Genomic DNA, 22,453 nt, shown 5'->3' with positions numbered 1-22,453 from the left:
GAACAGCAAATACTAAGTCTGCCTACTTTACTAGTAATTGTTTTCAATGAAAGCCTTTTCGGATGCTTACAAATTAAATTACAAAAGCAGAATTCTGCATTTTTAATTTAATGAAATTAAACATACAGCACATATGCCCTGAACTGGAAATGCATTCTGTAATGGATGGTTTTTATTTGAACATCTGTTCAGTGTAGCAGTCGTTAAAACTTTTCTTTCAGTCTCCTTTCTGCCATATAAGCAATGCTGATTTGCACTGGAACACACTTCAAATGGAAAAATATGAGAGGAAAAATCAACATTCTTTTTTTATAAAGCTGGAAAAGTAATTTTTTGAGCTGTGTTGGAATATAAGAACACTTCTCAACAGGGTATCTAACATATAAAGATTATTTCATGTAAGTATTATTTCAGACTAAAAGTTAGCTTTTCAAGACACATGATGCTTTTATAAAACAAAACACAGCATTTTTTCAATCTCAGAAAATTCAGATAATGAAAGCACACAGGTTTCTTGAATTCAGTTCTTTGTTGTCAAGTTGATTGTACTTTAAGTCATCTGTTAGTGATTTCACTTTAATACAAACAGCAAACAGGCAGGTAAATTACATTATTTTTTCTTGTATTATTTCATTAGCATTCAGAACTTGCTTTAGTTAATTTTGTGTTTGTACAAAATAGAAAGGAAAAAAAGAAACCCTGGAAGATTACTTACAGACAAGACCAGATATTAAGCCATTATTAGTATTTTAATTTGTCATGATTGCAATAAGAATTTCCATCATACTGGTCATTGCACAGATGTTAGACCTTTTTGAACTACCATATGAACTTTCAGCTTTAAATTGAAACCTATTTCAATCTTGAGCAAAATCATACTAATACATGTTTTCTTTTTCCTCCTCGTTGTTTACTAGGATGGTACAAAACAAAAGCGAGAACGAAAAAAGACTGTGTCGTTTAGCAGTATGCCAACTGAGAAAAAGATCAGCAGTGCAAGTGACTGTATAAATGCGATGGTTGAAGGCTCTGAGCTCAAAAAGATTCGATCGAACTCCAGGGTGTATCATCGATACTTTCTTTTAGATGCAGATATGCAGTCTCTACGCTGGGAACCTTCAAAAAAGGATTCTGAAAAAGCAAAGATTGATATTAAATCAATCAAAGAAGTAAGAACAGGAAAAAATACAGATATTTTTCGCAGCAATGGAATATATGACCAGATATCAGAAGACTGTGCGTTTTCAATTATATACGGAGAAAACTATGAGTCACTAGATCTTGTTGCTAACTCAGCAGACATTGCAAATATTTGGGTTACTGGCTTAAGATACCTGATTTCTTATGGAAAACATACTCTAGATATGATAGAAAGTACTCAAGATAATATGCGGACTTCATGGCTTTCACAAATGTTCAGTGAATCAGACGTAGATAATTTGGGACATATACCCTTGTGTAATGCTGTACAGTTTATAAAAGACTTAAATCCTGGTCTAAAAACTAATAAAATAGAACTAAAATTCAAGGAGTTACATAGATCCAAGGAAAAAACTGGTACGGAAGTAACAAAAGAAGAGTTTATTGAAGTTTTTCATGAGCTTTGTACCAGACCTGAAATCTATTTCCTGTTGGTTCAGTTTTCAAGCAATAAAGAATTCCTAGATACCAAGGACCTCATGATGTTTTTAGAAGCAGAACAGGGTATGGCACATGTCACAGAACAAATAAGCCTTGAAATTATTCAGAAATACGAGCCAGCCAAAGAGGGCCAGGATAAGGGTTGTCTTTCTATAGATGGGTTTACGAATTACCTTACTTCACCAGACTGCCACATATTTGATCCAGAACATAAAAAAGTTTGTCAAGATATGAAACAACCTTTGTCTCATTATTTTATAAATTCATCTCATAATACATACTTGATAGAGGATCAGTTTCGAGGCCCTTCTGACATCACAGGTTACATTCGTGCTCTTAAAATGGGTTGTCGAAGTGTTGAACTGGATGTATGGGATGGTCCAGATAATGAGCCTGTGATTTATACAGGGCATACAATGACATCACAGATTGTCTTCCGTAGTGTGATTGACATTATTAACAAGTATGCATTTTTTGCTTCAGAATACCCTCTTATTTTGTGTTTAGAAAATCATTGTTCTATTAAGCAGCAGAAAGTGATGGTACAACACATGAAGAAAATTTTGGGGGACAAACTACATACGCAGTCTCCAAACATTGAAGAGTCTTATCTTCCATCACCGGAATCGCTTAAAGGGAAAATACTAATTAAAGCAAAGAAGCTTTCCTCTAATTGTTCTGGACTAGAGGGGGATGTTACAGATGAAGATGAAGGAGCAGAAATGTCACAGAGAGTGGGGAAAGAAGGGATAGAACAGCAGAACTCAATGATGGGGAAACGATTTCAGCTCTGCAAAGAACTCTCTGAGTTGGTAAGCATATGTAAATCAGTTCAGTTCAAAGAGTTTCAAGTTTCATTTCAGCTCCAGAAGTACTGGGAAGTGTGCTCGTTTAATGAAGTGCTTGCTAGCAAATACGCCAATGAAAACCCAGGAGACTTTGTAAATTATAACAAACGTTTTCTTGCGAGAGTTTTCCCTAGTCCTATGAGGATTGACTCTAGTAATATGAATCCCCAGGACTTTTGGAAATGTGGCTGTCAGATAGTAGCAATGAACTTTCAAACACCTGGCTTAATGATGGATCTTAACATTGGTTGGTTTCGACAAAATGGAAACTGTGGCTATGTCCTTCGTCCTGCTATCATGAGAGAAGAAGTATCCTTCTTTAGCGCAAATACGAAAGACACTGTGCCTGGAGTTTCACCTCAGCTGCTTCATATTAAAATCATTAGTGGGCAAAACTTTCCTAAACCCAAAGGATCAGGTGCCAAAGGTGATGTTGTGGATCCTTATGTCTATGTTGAAATACATGGAATCCCTGCTGACTGTGCAGAGCAAAGGACGAAAACTATGCATCAGAATGGGGATAATCCAATTTTTGATGAAAGCTTTGAATTTCAAATAAATTTACCAGAACTAGCTATGGTGCGTTTTGTAGTACTGGATGATGATTACATTGGGGATGAGTTTATCGGGCAATACACTATTCCCTTTGAGTGTCTACAGACTGGTTATCGGCACGTTCCTCTGCAGTCTTTAACTGGTGAAATTTTAGCACATGCTTCCTTGTTTGTGCATGTGGCCATTACTAATCGAAGGGGTGGTGGGAAACCTCATAAGCGGGGCCTCTCTGTGAGGAAGGGCAAGAAATCAAGGGAATATGCTTCTATGAGAACATTATGGATTAAAACAGTAGATGAAGTGTTCAAGAATGCTCTCCAACCCATTCGGGATGCCACGGATTTGAGAGAAAATATGCAGGTACAGTTTATACAAAGAATTTATCAGATATTATGTGTATTTTTGTATTATGATGTATATGGAATATATTTTTAAGAGTCTTGCTGCATTTTGTAAGTTACATGATTTGAGTCCATTGCTGAACAGCTTTAAAAATTAATTGTGTCAGAGCAGTCTTTGAGGTGATTTTGTCTACTGAGGTAACCTTGGATGCATATGCATATTTTGTTGAATGTGAACTGTAAATATGATGCCAGTGTTAGAACTTAAGCCTGTTGACTCATCCTGCATCTTTGACGGAATGTTAGATATATGCTAGAGGAAAGTATGGCAATATTTTAGTTTCAGAAAATTAAGGTAAATAGAAACACAGGAGGAAGATAGAACTGATTGGAAAAGGAGAATTTACTGCTTATTAGAAAACTCGTGTACATGAAAGTATGTTTAGCATAGTTTCACCGAGGTTTTATTTTTTCCTCATTCCCAGATAGAAGGCAGTACTTTCAGAAAGACCATTTGCTTTTCATGATTCTTCCTAGCAACAATTTGTTAGAAATACATGGAAGGTATACATCTAAGCGCTAAGGTATTAGAAGGCATCCTTTAGAAGAAATTACCTTACTTTAAAGGTCGTATGTGGTAAACACATTGAATTTCAGGAGAAAGTACAGGCCGAGATGCTTGTTTTTGTGGAAGCCAAGAGATCCCACTTCAAAAATGTATTGTTTGGAGATTCCAATAAAGATTCCAGGTAAATAAACGCTTACAGACATAGATTAAAGTGAGTTGTAAAGTCATGTTTTATTTAATAAAGCTTTTAACTATCTATAAACTTGTAATGGAATACTAGCAGTGATCAGTAAAGTTAAACATAGTAATTTCAAATTGTGACCTATTAAATCCTCTTATGTAATGTTGAGGGGAAACTGATTAAAGGAAATGTCTGAGACTAGATTCTGGATTTTAAAGGCACATCAGTATAGTTAAATTTTCTTCGTGAATAATCTTATCTTGAAGAGATTTTAATAGTAATACAGTTTTAAAAGATTTTTTTTTTTAAGATGAAAGAAGAAATGAGTACAGCATTATGAAGCTCTCCCATTGCACTTTGTATACAAAATTGCTATACCAAAAGACTATAAAAAAATATGGGGAAGTTATTTTGACTTGTGTTTCACATTATGGGCTACATATAAAGTGAACTTTACCTGTATTTAAACCTGAGGGTTAGAATTCTATCATATAAAGGATTTTGTATTTTAAGATATCTTTCAATGAAGAGCTGAACCTAAAATTTGAGGAAACAGTGAAAACATACAGATTTTTGTAGCTACTTTAAACTCTTTACTGTGCGTGCTGCAGTATTTTCCAGAAATGATATAATTGAAAACAGGCTCTACAGTATGGTTTCTTTGAACATGAGATATTTAAGAGGTATTTTATATATTCTTTCAGTTTCAAAGTTGTCTTATCAACTAAATTCATCATTATCATCTCTCAAAGTGCTATCAAGAAGATATTTTAGGTACATGAGGGAATATTAGTTTTGCGTAGCTTTACTGACAGATTATGTAATGTGCACAATTTAAACTCTGCGTAACTAAGGTTTTACAGCTAATAAGAGCAAACAAAGCACTCAAATATCAATTTGTGTCCGGGATTGGGAGTTTTGTTTAATTTCTATATTACTTAAATTTTGTGTTATAAAGCATTACCATTTTTATGATACAGAAATAATGTCCACACAGGCCAGATTATAAAGAGCAAAGTTTTATTTTTTTAAAATGTAAGATAGAAGAATAGAAAAAAAGAAAGTGTGCAGCAGTGAGTTTAATGGTTTCTGTAAATCTGAATACAAATAACTAGCCTTTTTTCTTCCTTGTTAGGTACTTCATTACTGTGACAAAAGTTGATGTCATAAATTTTTACATATTAATCATTGATAAAAGTATAACTTGAGTGATTAAACTGGATGTGATATTGCATGTTTAAACTGCTTGACAGTATGAGGGATGGTGTCTGGATATAGTGTTGGAAGTCCAAAGGCAAGAGTTATAGCCATAGTTCTGTCTTCCTTGCCATTAGTTAATATATATATGTTCCCTGGGTCCCCATTAACGTCTCTGTAGCATTGTTGTTCATAATGGCTTCCCATGATGTTTATCTCAAACAAAATCTCTGTGAATGGTCTTCCCAGGGTCTGTCTTTTCAGCTATGTAATTATTGTGTCACTAAGGTGTAGTACAGTTAACAAAAGTAGTTTGTTTCCTGGACATTACTAGATGCTACTAAATATTTGCTTAAAGTACACTGTAAGTGACTGTAGTAGATGTAATTTAGTATTCACATATTTTGGTGTGAATATGCTATATATACATATTTTGAAGTCTACTTTGGGTATTTTGTCCCATAAAGGGACAGCAAATATTTCATGTTTGATTCTTGTTTGCATTAAGGTTGGCATTATGTCTCTCTAAGAAGTTTGTCCACAAATGAGTCTTACTGTGCCCACAAGATGGAAGGTGGTTTTGGTTAAAATGAAAATCTGTGTCAGATACCCTGATTGGATAAGACATGAGAGAAAGGAGTACTGAGCACATTTGTAACTTAAATATACCATGTTTTTTTTGTTTTTGTTTCCTACAGGAACACAAACTCCAGACCTGCCATAGATCACCAGCTCCCACTTGGTACAAAAATCCTAAATTCATTACAGTGCTGAGAATATGGAATTTCAGTGGCTACTTGGAGTCACACTGTATTTCTATTACTTCAAGTTTAAATGTATGGTTTTATATTCTACCATTTTGGATATAAAATACAACTATAATAAATTTTAGGGAAAGGTACAAAATTGGTATTTATCTTAAGTACCTTAAAAATTCAATTAAGTGTGATTCTGTGATAGGAATGACATCGATAGTGGAGTGCTGGATTTGTGAATCACACCAAATGGGAGCCAGCAGATCCACAGCACGTCTGGACTGTAGTTCAGGTATGTTTAAAGTTACAAATGGGCTGAATACCTCCTTCAGCTTTACTTTGCTTATTTGGGACATTCAGCACCTAATATTTTGTTTCTCTTGGTGGCATTTTTAAAATTACTTTGAAATGTCTTGTAGATTTTTTCAAAATATATAACCAATATGCTTTAGAATTCATTTATTTTATGGTTAATTTTGGTAGTGATGAGAAACCAGATATACTTGTCCTAGATAGATTTTTTTTTTCCCTGTGGCAAGTATTGAATTCTGTTTTAATTTTTAATATTTTTGGTAAAATATATGTGTAATACTGGTTGATTCGGTAAACTGCTAGTTTTTCAGGGAAAATCTGTGGTAATTCCACATTGTAGCTCATCTATAACAGTGAAGTATTTTATCCTGAAAGAATGAGACATTAAAATTCATATTTAACTGTAAAGGAAACTCTTTTTTTCCTTTTTGCAGAATGCAGTAGTTTCATTCAAAGAATTATGTGGCCTCTCTCCTGTAGCAAATCTTATGCAGTGCATTTTGGCAGTGTCTATGCGCTTGGTTGGGCCTGATAATACACCCTTGGTAGTAGTGAATCTCAATGATCAGTATCCGACTATGGAGCTCCAAGGGATTGTTCCAGAGGTCTTGAAAAAGATTGTAACAGCATATGACATGGTGAGTAGTCCTTTGTGGTTATTTTATATGCTATTTGAAAGACTTTCTTTTTATAATGTACAGTACCATGCCTGTTTTGAAAGGTCATTTTAACCTGTGACTTCCTATTTCATGCTTCATTACATGTACTTGAAACTTATTCCCATGAATGTACAGCAACTGATAGTGTTTTCATACTGAGTAAAACATAGATTAATGTACTGCATGCAAATACGTAAGTGTTTGTACACTTGAGAAGGCAAAGTGATTATAATCAAGAGGATTTAGCCTGAAGAGGATGTATTAATTTATCTGTTTTGCAGTAACTTGAAACTTTTTGCATATCTATAAACCTCTTACTTTAATTTGCTACTTTACATTTTCCAGTTTGTGGAACTTTCGGCTTTGACTCAACACAGAATAGAAAATGTCAAGAACTGCTTTTAGGAATTGTAGTTTTATAAGCACCTTGAAGTGGCAAATTCTATACATGCTTTTCCTCTTGTTTTGCTGTGTCTTTCTTATAGATCTCATTTGATTAGGCAATTTTACATCTATAAGCAGCTATAATGTTAACTTCAGCCCTTATACTTCAGTAAGTATGTAAATTGTGTCTTTAGAGACTGGAAATTAAACATTTTGCAAGAAGGAAGGAAGAACTAATATACTGAGAAATACTGATTTACATCTGCCTTTGAGATGTCCTCCTTACTTTCACTGAAGTAATCTGGCACACAGTAATTGAGCTTTTATTTATTAATGATTTTTTAAATTTGATATATCATCTGACAGTAAGTAAACTTACTAAGATAATTTTACATTAATTTTGTGCACTAATGAGAAATCTTACCTGGCAGGATCAAGTCACTGCTTTAGAAACAGTTCTTACTATTTAAAGAAAGAAAATGGAGGAAAAGAAACCAGTAGCCCAGTTTCATATATATCTTTTAAACTGCTTTCTAAGGAAAAAATAGCTTTAGAATAATTCTCTACCAAAGTCCAAAAATCTCTCATTGACAATTAACAATTTAGGTAGATTTTATGTAGTTCAGTGATGATGTAAACGCAACAGAATTTGATTGGAATGGTAGCACAGTTAGAAGGAGATGGTGGTATGTCCTCTTAGTGGCAGCTTATCGGATATCACTGTAATTAGGATGCTAACAAGCTTGATTGTTGGGATTACACCTGTAACACTTACGTAATGGAGTTCTGTCTTGTTGATGGAGATGTCTTTACCTGCAGTTTGTTCTGATATGGTGATGCTGCTTGTTAGTTATTAAGCTATTCCAGATACTTAATCTTTTTGTAAGTCTGGACTAAAATTTTTGTTTGAACATCACTTAGAGGTGACTCATGACTCCAGAAATCTTTACAATCCAAGTTTGTTTTTCTCTTTGTCTCACACATACATGTTTTCCCCCGCATCTTGTAGTCTACACATGATTTGAATATTTGTGTACTTTAAAAATCTATACTTTATTTGCATATGGAAGAATAATAGCATATTTATTAAGTGGCATGTTCAAAGCATTTTTATATCTCCTCTTCCTTAAAGGATAAAGACTGAATTTCAAGCAAAGACGGAGTATGGTAGTGCTTCTAGCTCTAAATGATATTGAAGATAAGTAAAAATCAAGATGATTTTCATCGAGTAAAACTTACAAATTAAAATAATGAGATGTGTTTCAATTTGTGAAACTTTGGTCTTGCCAGTACACCATCCAGTTTGACAACAGGTTTTAAGCAATTAAAATCTCTAGGGTATGCTACAAAATGAAATCAGCCATGGGAGCCATACTGACAGCTCTTGTTTCTGAAATCACACTGTGAAACAGTGGGAGATGTCCATACCATCCTTTCCTCGAGGAGAGGAGAAGAGATGTGAAGCTATTTAGCTCACATATTGATATTTGCTATAGTGGCAGATGTTTAGAATCTGATACTGTCATTGATAGTGTTCTTTTTGTGTGTCTTTGGTGTAAATTAATACAGTGACCCCTCAAAATGACACATTTTATCTCAGTGGTTGGTTTTGACTTGGGGATTTTTTTGACATGATTGATTAACAGGTGGGTGTAAAATTCAGCTTAATAATGAGAAGCCTTATCCAGAATTAAGAAAGGGTACATGTACTGTCAGATGATTATTTCTCTTCATTTTCTGCTGGCTTAGGCCTCAGTATAGTTCAAAAATATATAACTATGTTCTTCCAGTGTGTCAAGTACTGTAAGTATGAAATCATGTTGATAACAGAGTTAGATGTTTATTAAATAATCCTTCGTTAGTACCATAAATGCATAGGCTGTCATTCCCCTGTGTGCATTCTTAATGTAGCACGCATAATGATATCTCAAAGTACTGCTGTTTCAGGAACACAATGTTTTTGGCTAATGAAGGGATTCTTACTTGTCAGAAATACTTTCCTTTTTATAAAATGATAATAAGCATACATAGCAATATTTAGCCAAAATTTTTAATTATTCAGAATTTGTTTACATTGGGAGCGCTTTGAAGGACTCATCATTGCTCTGTAAAGTGAGAAAGGATGTAAGATCTTTACAGTGGGACAATTCAGTCTGCATTGAAATAATTAGAAAAGAGTGCAGTGCTGCAGGGGCACATTGAAAGGTGAGAATATCTTCAGCGTAGCACAGGTACATATATTTTTTAAAGAAACAGTGAGGCAAATGATAAATTAATTAGCATATCACTAGATACTTGGGTTTTTTTACATGTAAACAAAATAACACATAATGCTTGCTTAAACTGTTACCATTCACTGCTACATTAATGGAGGAGGTATAACTGATAAAGGCTAGTACTATTCATGGGTTAAAATATTGTGGGTTTGAATTTAATGAGTAATTTGTTACCAGCATTATTGGAACCAGAAGTTTACCCAGGAAATAAAAGGATCTTTTGCTTTTATCCATGTTATAGGAGCTGGGTGTCTTTTCAGAATAGTAAAAACCAAATAGAACTAGGAATTTTTGAGAAAGACAGAATTTTAAGCTGTGTATTTTTCTATTTTTCTTCATGCTCCTGAGTATTTTTCACCCTAACACCTTTTCACTGTTTAACAATGTTTTATTTTTCCTTCTCATTCATGAACTTCAGCTTCCTTTATGTGATACTTCAGCATGCACTCTGTTGGTGTCATCACACCCATCACTGATCAGTGCTGCAGACTGAAGCTTGGAGTTAAGGCAAGTGCCTCTTCCACACCATTGCATGTTTATTTTTAAATGTCTTATAACATTTAAGATAAAGAGTAAGTAAACCTTAAAAAGTTATTCTATGGCAAGAGAAAAAAAATAATCTCATCCTAAGTCTGCAGCATTATTCAGTGATGAGTATAATACACTGCAAAGGTATGCTAGAGGACCATACAAATGAAGCCAGATATTGTTGAGAACTTGACTGTCTCTGTCTGCCCTTAGTGGAGGATCAAAGTGTCCCATCTGATGAAGACAGAGGTGAAAGCAGGCATTTGCTTCTAAGAAGAAAGCTAACACAGAAAAGGCAGAGAACTATACCTGTGTGCAAGAAGATAAAGTAATGTTGCTACAATAATTAGGATTAAATGTTATTAAATCCTAATTAGATAATGCTGCTGGATCCATTTTTTCACAGTTTCTGGTGGTGTGTTTGTTTTTTTAATTCAACATGTCTTCAGACTACAGTATAGGAGGTCTGTATTTGATTCAAATGAAATCAAATAAGATTAATTGATTTTGTATATACACTCTAGTGATAGGCTTAAGAATAGGGCTGTGTTTATTGATGGGGGGGGTTGTGAGATGATAAAAATGAGAGGTATTAAAATACAGCAAAGCTAGTTAACTGTAAGACACCATATGATTGGTGATAAGTAGCTCTATAGTAAGCTTAAATCTGTTTATCTTATTGTTGGATCATTTCAACTACTGACTCTAGAGCAGATTTCATATGCAATCACGTGGAAATTAACTTCATGTTATTAGCAGATCTGTTTTGAGTTATGCTTAGCTCATAAAATCTGTATTAGTTACCTTGTTGTTGATGTAGGTCCTTGGTTATGGTTACTTTGCAAATACGGTAAGAGGGTTTTCCGTCATTCTGTGGTGGTTATAGAATTGTAACTTGAGAGAACAAGTAGCTGAAGACTTTTCTACTTCATCTCAGCTTACTAATGTGTCAGAGTTACTTGATTGAGAAACCTTTGTTCCACAAATCACCCTTCAAGGTTGCAAACTTTTGGGGTAATCAAAAAATACTAGATCCAGTGCTGGTAATTACCAGTTTATCTCCTAAAACGTTACTTTAACTCTTTCATAACTTTCTTTTGATCTAAATACTCAAGTTTCTGATTGTGGCAGAGAAGGCTGAGTTCAAGATGGTCAGCAGTCTCCTGTAATCAAACTCAATCTTTGGATCTCTGGTGTTTTTAAATCATGTGATAACATCTGACCGCTGTCTGCTTTGTGTACTTGAAGTAAATCTGGATTTTTCCATCTGGTACCTTTTCTGAGAAATACATGACTGTCATAGACTGTGTTAGCTGTGTTCTGTTTCCTGAGTGGTTCAGAATTTTGTTCTTGAGCCCATGGGTCTTCTGGAGTCCACCTCCAGGGTGTCCCATGTTACAATTTAACTCTTGTTATCATCTGGCTTATAAAACAAAAAATTTAGGCCTTGCACAGAAGATTGAAAAGCTATTATTCCTTGCTTTTTTACCTGAGCATAGTTACATAAAAATAAGGAGCCTTGTTAAAACAAGAAGTTAAGTGAAGTATTCAAAAGGACAGACATCATAGACACTCTAAAGATACGACACACAGGACTTGAAGTAAATATGTACCACTTATCAAAAAACACTTGAGAAGGACAAAAAGGAGGAAGTACTGTTCAAAAGAAGATGACATCTTCCAAAAACCTGAAGTCACCTGCAAATGAGGAAGATAGGATAGGTATTTAACCCTGCTATGGTTAGATAAAAAATACAAGAAAGCCGACATTGAAGAATTGCAGGAACAACCTGCACAGACTTAAAAATAATAGTAACTTATTTTCTGAAAACACCAGAAACAGGAAGCCTGTCAAAAAGTGTGTATGACTACTAGTTGATCCAAGTATAAAGGAAAGCCCCAGGAAAAGAAAGAAAACCACAACACTAAATCAGTTTTTGCATCTGTTTACTTGTGGAGATTAAGGATTCACATGAAACACTTATCTGTGAAGGACTTACTGCAGAATCCATCCCTAACTGAAATGCCAATAGAAGATACTACCCAGGAAAGGCAAAATGACTGAGAAAAATTACCAGCAAGAGGTGATATTCATTCAAGGGTTCTGAAAAATCTCAAGAGTTGATATATCCAAACTGCTAATTGTTGTGTGTATCCTCTCACTTAAAACTGACTATCAAAGTTGTTACTGTGGTGCCAGTGTTTTAAGAGGTTTCCAGGGAAGATCATGAAATTACAGATCAGACAGGCTGACAGCTGTACTGTGAAAATGGGTAGAAACTGTTTTGAAGAAGAGAATTAGAGGAAACATGGGGAAACATGTCGTGTTAGGGAAGAGTCAATACAGCTTTTATAAAGTGAAGGGCTCATTAATCTCTTGGAGTTCTTTGAAGTCAAGAAGCATGTAGACACGGAAGATTAGTCTGGTTGGATTTTCCAAAAGCATTTGACAAAGTCCCTTTTCAAATGCTCATTCTGAAATGAAGTTACTAATAAATTTTTAGCTTTTAAAAATCTTAGCTTTTCTCTAATAGCTGGAGTAAATGTTGAACTTAACCTGGTGTTCCAACAGGAAAAGAGATGTTAAAGACAGTTACTTGTGTTGATTTTTGCATTAGGGTATGTTCTTCCAGTAAGTGGATTAGATATAATAGGTATAGCTCCAAAAACTTTGATCTAGCTAAAATAGCTAAGTAGTCTGGAAGATTTATGACATAATGATGCACCAAGATTTGCAAAGATCATCAAGGTGTGAGGTATATGGGTGCTTAGAGTTTAAACTCAGTCTCAGTGGTGGACTGTTACAGTGTGTGTTAAAACAATATGTTTCAGAGTTGGCAATATAAATACAATATTTGAATCCTGGTAACACACACTGTCTCATTATTTCCGTTACTGTCTCTGGCTTTTTACAGTGTGTTTACTTTCATTATCAAGTCTCTGCAGAGTTAGAAGTGTCTTTATTTAGGTAATAAATGTATACAGTTCAGTGATGAAGAGATCTAAGGGAAAACACATAATTCAGTGCAGTTTAGTATTGCAAATAGGCCAGGTAATGTTTTTTGCAATGTTTAGTAAATTATAATAATTGTAGATCCTGGTTTCTGATATGAATTTAAATAGTTACTCATTGTTAGTCTGTCACAGAAAGTGATAGAAAACAAAGTATTGATGGAAATATAGTGAGTAGCTTGAGCAGTTTCTTCAAAAAGGGTTATGTTGCTTATTATCAGCTTTTATTTTCCTGTTTTGTAACAGGACAGTAATTCTAAACTGAAGGCTGCAATTATGATTCCAAAAACAGAGCTGCAGATGATAACCTCAGTTTATGTTGGGTTTTCAGTCCACAAGGGCAGAAACAAACATCTAATTTTGGGTATTTAAGATTCCAGTGCCAATTGTTGTAAAGTATGAGCTGGTTTACATTGGTTGAAGAGCTCTGATAATGACAACTTGATGCTTCTGGGATGTTAAAATTTCTTAATTTTTTTGTTAAGAGCATGAACGGTGAAGCTTTTTGTATCCTCTCACTAATCCCATTATGGCTAATGACTGACTCACAGTATTCATGAGCATAAAATGGTATGACTATTTAGGAAGAGGAGTTAATCTATCTTACTGTCCTGTTTCTAATGTAGTCCAATGGAATGTTTATGGAAGAGCATAAGAATATGTCAGGTGCATAGCTGCTTCTCTTAAATGTACTCCATATTTCCAGTAGTAGTTATCTTTTCCTTTCTCAATAATTTCTTAATCTTCTGTTTGTCTTTTTGCTCCTATGTGAAAAAAATGTGGTTATTGGAACTGTTACTGACAGTTTTAGTTTTAAAAATAACACTGCCTATTAATTTTTTCACAAGGTTGATAAATTTCTCCTTCTCTTTACAGATATAGGATATTTTCCTTTCACATATATGTGCTTCCTTATTGTCCACTTTTTATGTAGTGTTTTCATTCTATCAGCTTTAGTTTAGAAATGATGAAATATCATTTTGCTGTAACAGTCTGAGTGTCAGGAAAGGAGAAATGACTTGGATTTAAAAGGATTTAATGTCATTGTGGCCATAGTTTAGAAGAGAGCTACTGATTATTTTATTTACTCTTTCTTCAACTTAGTCTTTCTCAAATACTTTACTCAAGAAAGAATATAAGACCTTTTAATGGAGAATTTGTGGACTGTTTGTTCCTTTGGTAATGGTAAATTTTCTTGAACTGTGAGGAATCTAATTCATTTTGGATACTGCAGAATTAAGAACAGAGGATGTCCTATTTTCTCTTGGGCCTACAAAAAGTAGTTTTTATAAGAGGATTTCATCTCTTATGCTCCTGCACTGCATCATAGCATGATCTTAGCTTGCTTCTTTCTGAAGACAAAAGAAACCTGTTCCATGTATGTGTTTCCTAGAATATAAGACATCTCAAAAAGAGGTGAGAGAGAAAAGGAAAGCTGAAAAAGTGAAACTATGAGGCTGTTCCTCTGTTTCTCCCACTTATGGAGATAAACTGCCACTGTCAATTAGTTACAGCGTTATGATTATATCATAATATGCCAGTGAGTTCAGGAAGCATAATGGAAATTTCCTCTGCATTTGTTTCAGAAGAGGACAGTGTTCTAAAGTCTAAAGGGAAACATAATACTTAATGATATCATAATATATGATATATGTTACGGTCGAGGGAAGTGATCTTTCCCCTCTGCTCAGCACTGGTGGGGCCACACCTAGAGTTCTGTTTCCAGTTCTGGGCTCCCCAGTACAAAAGAGACATGGATATACTGGAGAGAGTCCTACAAAGAGCCACTAAGTGATAAAGGGATTGAAGCATCTCTCCTCTGAGGAGAGGCTGAGAGAGCTGGGACTGTTCAGTCTGGAGAAGAGAAGGTCTGAGCGGGGAATCTCGTCAATGTATATAAGTGCCTGAAGGGAGGGTGCAAAGAGGACAGAGCCAGGCTCTTCTCAGTGGTGCCGAGGAACAGGAGAAGAGGCACAAAATGAAACAGGAGGCTCTGTCTCTGTTTCTCTGTCACTTTTTGACTGTGGGGGTGACTGAGTGTGGGGACAGGTTGCCCAGAGAGTTTGTGTGGTCTCCACTTTTGGAGGTACTCAGTAGCCACGTGGACATGGTCCTGGGCAACCTACTCTAGTTGGCCCTGCTTGAGCAGGGAGTATTGGGCCAAATGACCTTCTGAGGTCCCTTACAAACTCAGTGACTCTCTTTCTGTGCTAAATTTATTTCCTTGCAGAGTTGGAGAAACAATTTCAAGTTTGGACATCCTTGTTTACATAGAAGCATTGAGGTTGGAAAACACGTCTCAAAGCAGGATTAGATAGAGCAGGTTGCACAAGTCTGTGTCCAGTTGGGTATTGATATCCCCAAGGATGGAGACTCCACAACCTCTCTGGGCAAGCTCTTCTGGTGTTTGACCACCCAAGATCCCCGCTGAGCCTTCTCTGATCCAGGCTGAACAGTCCCAGCTCTCTCAGTCTCTCTTCATGTGAAAGATGCTCCAGTCCATTCATGATTCATCTCTGTGGCCCTTGCTGGACCCTCACCAATACGTCTGTGTGTCTCTCGTACTTGGGAGTCCAGACCTGTATGCAGCACTGCAGGTGTGACCTTGCCGCAACTTCTGGTCCACCAGGACACCCAGGTCCTTTTCTCTGAAGCTGCTTTCCAGCCACTCAGCCTCCAACCTGCACTGGGGCGTGCATGTGGTCATTCCTCTCCAGGTACGGGACTCGGCACTTCCCTTTGCTGAACCCTTTTCATGGGGTTCCCGTCAGCCTGCTTACCCAGTTGGTCAAAATCCGTCTGAGTAGCAGCACAACTGCCTGCTGTTTCCAACCTCCTCCAAGTTTTGTATCTTCTGTCAACTTGGTGAGGATGCACTTTGCCCCATCATCCAGGTGATAAACGAAAATGTTTAAACAGTAGTAGTGCCAGTATCAAGTTAGTTACTAGTTACTGTCCCCTAGGTGGACTCCATGCTGCTGATTGCAACGCTTTGAGCCTGGTTGGTCAGCTAGTTTTCAGCCCACCTCACTGCCTGCTCACCTGGCCTCTATTTACTTCCTTAGTTTGTCTGTGAGGATGTTACAGTGTTGAAAGCCTCAGTAAAGTCAAAATAAAGAGCACCTGCTGCTTTCTCCTCCTCTGTCAAGACGGTCACCTCACTGTAGAAGGCTGTCAGGCTGGTTAAGCCTCATTTCCCCTTTGTAAATCCACGTTCACTTTCTCCAGTCACCTTCTTGTCCTTCGTGTCTTTGGAAATGGTTTCCAAGAGGATTTACTCCACTGCCTTCCCAGGGATTGAAGTGAGCCTGACTGGCCTGTAGTTCCTTGGTCCTCCTTCTTACTCTTGTAGATAGGAGTGAAATTTGTTTTCTTCTGGTCCTCAGGAACATCCTCTGATTGCCATCACCTGTCAGAGATAACTGAGAATTGCCTTGCAGTGATATCAGTCTGCCCCCTTGGGATTCGTGGGTACATCTCACATAAATGTCTCAGTGTTAGGTGAAATTGTCATTAAGCAAGACTCAACATATCTGTTGCAAAATCAACAGCTTGTTTACGTAACATGAATTAATTGTTGAACTGTCTCTGGTCTTTTTGTGTTAATTTTGAATATTTCTCTGGCATTTGAAGAAAAACTTTAAAAGAAAAATAATAAACTTTTCTGCTGGGATCTTTGCAGGTTTTTTCTTGTCTTGTCAGTAGTAGTCAGCACATAGTTGTAATCTCTGAAAACTGTTCAGCTATCTTTTTTCAGTTATCTTTTCCACTCAACTTAGCGAGGTATTCTTCAGATATTTTAAAGCTCTGCTAAGAAGTCTTTTGGAAGAATGTAACTTGAACCTGGGACAGAGAAAAGTATATTGTCTCTTTTGTTAAAGATGCTTTTTTGCAATCACTTCAACATCTTTCTTTGCTGTATATCACCCCTATTTGGACTTGAGGACTTTTTACTCTTGAAGACCGAGTAACACTGATCTAGTAGTCCTAGCAGTCTCGAGGGTGGTAGGTGTATGGTTTTTATCGCTGCTTACTGACTTTTGAACTGAGCTTAGTAACATGAACATGAGTCACCTACTTTTTAGAAGTCCACTTCTGTTGTTAATGGTGGTGCTGGTTAAAAGTTGGACATTTCAGTATGCTTTCAGTGTGTTGTCCAAACTGTTAGAATAATTTGAGTTCTGAGGTTTAATACAAGTTTAGAATCTGATTTTCTAGTCATTTCCTTCCTTACTGCTTTAGCACCATTTTTCTCCAGCAGAAAATCAAAGTATATATGGTTCAAAACAATCTTTATGCAACTTCAAAGCAAGCTGACCATGGCAGTTGTCACTAACAGGACTATGAACAATTCTGTTGCTTGTTCCAGTGCCACAACAAAAATGCCTTCTGGTGCATTGACATGAAATACTGGACTTACTGGATACAGTTTATACATATATTTAATTAGAACTGACCATATTTTGTTTGAGTTCCCAGTACATATAATCGTTCTTAAGGAGTGTTTATGTGCTGTCCCTACCAGAGTTCCTTTCATTCCTGTTATTGCCTGGGGCAATGGTAGTAACTTCTGACCCTCTGCAGGTCACACACATCTTTTGAAATGGTGCAGATTCCATTAGCAGTTTATATATTGTAGTTTGGGATGCCCTGTGTTTGGTTTCCTTTTTTATGAAGTGCTATTTGCTGTTGGTGCTATTAGTACTATTCTGGATTTAATAAAATGTCTGGAAAATGCAAATTATATTTTTATTACTACTGTTAAGAGCAGTTTGTCCACTGAATACTAAACTGTTTTCAGAAATGGTGTAGTTTGTGGTTTCAGATGTATATCTAATATTCTGAGATTTGAGACGAGAGGAGAATGTGAGCAGCAATTTTGTGGAGTGAGCCATTTTAATAAAGATTTAGTTTATACCTACTGTAAGTATGGTTTCAATTTTACGGTTGGAATTTATGTCTAACGGTATTGGCAACACATATTCACAGATTTCAAAATGTAAGCGTGTAGTGTGCATTACTTGTTAAAAACAAAGTTCATCCTTGGTGCTGCAACTCTGTCAGTGAAGGTATTTTCTCTCTCTTGAGTTTCATCAGCCAGACACAGTTTATCATTGGCTGTTTTTTCCATTTTAAAATGCAGGTGATGTCTCTTGGTGTGCTACCAACCAGTTCCACATACAGGGGAATTAATAAATCCTGGGATTTTTTAAAGCTTTTTTCACAAGGTCTGTGTTCTTTATTAAATGTGATGTTAAAAACATTTAGGGTTGAGTTCAATTTACATCTGTTCCCTAAATTGTGGGCATAAACAGAGTGTTCTGTCTTCTACCAGAAGACCTGTTTTTGTGAGCCTAGAAATACATGCTAGTCTCAAATACAGGCATGTGAGCACTTATATACGTGCATAGACATACAAAGTGTTCATAGAACTTTTCTCTTTCATAAAAGAACAAGGAAAGACTTAACAGAGCTTTGCAATATAAAAAATAAGCCTAAAGGGTAGTCTAGGCATGTATATTATTTTAAAAATTTTCTGTAACTGTCTGTCTTAATGAGAGACTTCTGTTTTATTGAGAAAGAGGATAGATAAATTTTTTAAGTATATGACTTTTCCATTTGGTTTATGAAGACACAGTCACATAAGTAGTCAATGGTAGTGTTAGCAACACAGTTCCATCAGTTTGAAGCAAGAATTGTTTTGATTTCTAACCATTGTCATCATGCTTTTTAAGGCAGGGACAATATATAATAATACAGGTCTCTAATCCTCACTGAAAACTCTGTACCGATAATTTAATGTTTATTTCTAAAACTCCATAAGAATTATGTAAGTATTTTTTTACATCTTTCTTGACATTTGTCCTTTTATTAGAAATACTCACCGTTTTTCTGATAACTAGGTAAAATGGTTGCATGATCTAACAAATAGACAAATGATCTATTGACAAATAGATCATGCTGTCAGCCTGGCCTCTGCAAAAATGTGATGTCTTCAAGGCTCATAAAGCATACCATTCTGCATTTCCCATTTTCCATTGGAAAAAGAAAAAAAAAAAAGCAGGGGGAAGATACTCCAGTATGTAGCGAGATTGGGGTGGGTTGGGAAGGCAGGAATTTAAGGGAGAGTTGAAACAATTCCAGCATGTTACACATTCTGTATTTAAAATATATTTGTTGGCTATTTTGAATCTTCCAGAAAAAATCAACATAGGTTAGAGATGGGAATTATACCGTAAAAAATTTGCTAGAAAGTATAGCTATTAAGCTTTATATAGTATGATTTTTTCTTGAATAGCATGGGTAATTTGCAATACATTTTTAATGATCAGCTGGTAATTGGTTGTTCCCTATTAGAATTTGTTTGTATATCTCTTTCCAGTTTTGTCACTAATAATATTCTCAAAGTTGGCTGTGGTTGGCAAATACCTGCTTATTGATTGGCTTGTTCAGTATAGACTAGTCTAATATATACTTGACTCTACTTGTTCTTTCTGCTCAATTTCCACAGTTAATCTGCATTGAGAATTTCATTCTGCTGCAGTCACACTGGTTTTCACACTGAAACTCCTGCTGACTCATAATTTTCTACTTCGCTTTTATACCACACGCACGCATACATACAAGTATCATTTGGATCAGGCTAATTTTCTTTTTAGATACAACCATTTGTACTCAGTTATTCCATATGCTGTGTCTACCAGAAGTCTTTCAGTCTCTGTTAATATCTACATGAATGTTTTTGTGATGTTATAATTTTTTCTTGAACACCAGAAAGAATTTATATGTTCAAACACTACCTAAGAGTCATTTAACAAATAGCTGAATACATATTAAAAGGTGACTGCGTGGTGAAGAGCAATACAAGACTGAAATTATAATGAACTAATACTATTTATTAATCAAACACAACTAAAAGGTGAAAGCTGCTCATGCATGCAGTATAGTGCTCAATTATTTCCTTAGTGAAGGACATCAACAAAATTGGGGTGTAGCGTAATACTGATTGAATGGTAGTGGCAATCAACCACTGAATTATAGCTCAGACAATTTTACTTTGTGGTGCTGTTAATCTTAAATACAGCTTTGTATGTATTTTACAGTCCAAAGTTAAAGAAAGTAACTGTTACTGGCCCATGTAATAAAAAAATTGGTATTAGAATGATTTCTGTCACATGAAATGCATTGACATTTTTTTTCAAAAGTTGCAAAGGGAGTGTTGCTTTTGATCTGAGAGTATTTAGGCAAAGCAACTTTCCATACCAAACCTGAAATTTATTATAAATTATAAAATATATAATAATATAACATTATTATAAATTCTTCTTCAATGTTAGCCTTGTTGTGATGAAAGAGCCATAATACAGCCATTAGTTTAATTTATTTTCAGCTGCAGAACTAGTGCAACTTTCTTACTTTGTCAATACAGAAGGTAAACAAATAAGCAGTCATGTAAGCATTTTTTATTAATCTTTGAATTCTCATACCTGAAAATCAGTGCAGTGTCTCAGTAAGTTTTCTAATCTGTTAAAACTTGTTCTCTACTATTTCTGCATTATCAGATGTGCGTGTAGAATGTATTGTATGAAGGAAGCAGAGCAGACAGAGATGTTCTGTGTCTGAAAAGGACATAACTGTGATGACTTAGAAATTAGGTTATTATACAGATGGGGTCAGGAACACAGAATAGACTAACATAGAGCAGTTGCAGTATTTCATAAAGTTCCTCCAGAACAAACATCTTGAACAGGCAGCACAATTGGTTTCTCTCTTCTGTGAACTCCAGTCAAAAGGGTTCTTGGGTGAGAGGATTCTTATTAGCCTTTATTATTGTATATTAGCATCCCAACAAAGCAAGAGCCATACATGCTCAACATTTCATTTTTTGAGGTGATTTTCAATACCTCAGTGGAGGATGCTTTACAATATCCTTTCAGCTAGTTAGCAAGATAACATCAGTTATTGGAAGTATATTTGTAATTCAAGTCAATTGTGTTTTGACTTTCTTCACTTAAGTGTATTACAGAAGCAAATGTGTTACATGACACATATTGAAACAGGTAAAAACCTTGACTTTCAAGCAAAATTATAGTGGCTTTATTTCAATTTCTGAATACTGTTTTAAAGACCGAATAGTAATGAAACATAGTGAAATGCAGCTTTCTCCTTGACGCATCAGGAATAGTCAGTTTGCAATGCTCCCTATAGAAGCCTACCTGAATGAAATACAGTATTATCTTATTTAGCTATGCTTCTCTTCAGAATAGTTGTCGTCAATTTATTACATCTAATTATTAATTGACAATTCTATTTATAGGCATTTTTTGCTTGAATGGTGATACTTATATTCAAAGAACAATACGGTTAAAAATGGGTATTGCAGTTTAGCAACCTGATCAAGTTATTTTTTTTCTCATTTATTATAATTTGATTTTTTTTTTTAAACTAACAGTATAAATCAGGGTAAACAGATACTTTGAGATTATGTACAGGTTAATCAGGATGTGAAGATTAAATTAAATTATCCAGTACAATAACCTCCACATACTTTAAAGTTGCTTGTTCATAGATGGTTTATATGTAGCAAAAACATGGAATTGCAGGTTTTGCATAATTTTCTTTATAATTTTCAACTGTAGTTATAGAAGGAGAACTAGAATTATTTTTGAACTTTGTAATTTACATAAAGCAGATTTTTGTGTAGCTAGAAATAATAGAAGTCGGTAGAGCAGTTTACATCTGTGCATATGTTCTTCCTTGCTTGCACACTTGCCATCATCAAAAATCTGAGGCTTACTTGCCTGCTTCTCCAAATTGATTTATGCCTCAGAGCAATGTTCACAAAAACAGGCTCAATGTCACTTGTCTGGAGAAGGCCCCTTTTAATACATGTGAGGAAGGACTACTATAGTCATGCCTCTTAAAGTATTATTTCTCTGAGGAGAAGTCTTAGGACTGGTGAAAAGAGTTTTGGTTTGTTTTTTTTTCTGTAACATGGAACATTCCTGCTCATAACAGCAGTTTTGGTCTTCAGAGGAAAAGACATGAACACCCACATAAGTAACATGTCAGACTTCAGTCATTGTTTTAGTGACAAGAGATCTGTCTGCTTGAGTGGATACCAGAGATGTCAGTGGGTAAGGTGTGAAACAAAGTCATTACTTCGCAATACATACTCTAGCCTGAAAAATCTGCA

At 35.5% G+C, this 22,453-nt stretch overlaps 1 protein-coding gene across 2 annotated transcripts in view; it reads left to right on the top strand.

The window, feature by feature from the left end:
* The window catches only part of PLCL2 (phospholipase C like 2), a 109,801-nt gene that overhangs the window by 58,966 nt on the left and 28,382 nt on the right, over window positions 1-22,453 (top strand). Inside the window, exons 2-4 of one of the 2 annotated variants that reach the window (XM_026842052.1) lie at window positions 918-3,404; window positions 6,833-7,036; window positions 10,136-10,223. In XM_026842052.1, coding sequence (XP_026697853.1) covers window positions 918-3,404; window positions 6,833-7,036; window positions 10,136-10,210 — 2,766 coding nt within the window. In that variant the 3' untranslated portion in view covers window positions 10,211-10,223. Of the gene's footprint in view, window positions 1-917; window positions 3,405-6,832; window positions 7,037-10,135; window positions 10,224-22,453 lie in introns of those variants that run through there. The other variant, XM_026842051.1, reaches the window with a different exon arrangement.

This window comes from Athene cunicularia (genome assembly GCF_003259725.1).
Source record: "Athene cunicularia isolate RWA chromosome 2 unlocalized genomic scaffold, athCun1 chr2_part1, whole genome shotgun sequence".
Lineage (NCBI taxonomy): Eukaryota > Metazoa > Chordata > Aves > Strigiformes > Strigidae > Athene > Athene cunicularia.
The sequence above is the reverse complement of the archived record's forward strand: the minus strand, read 5'-3'. Positions and strand labels throughout refer to the sequence as shown.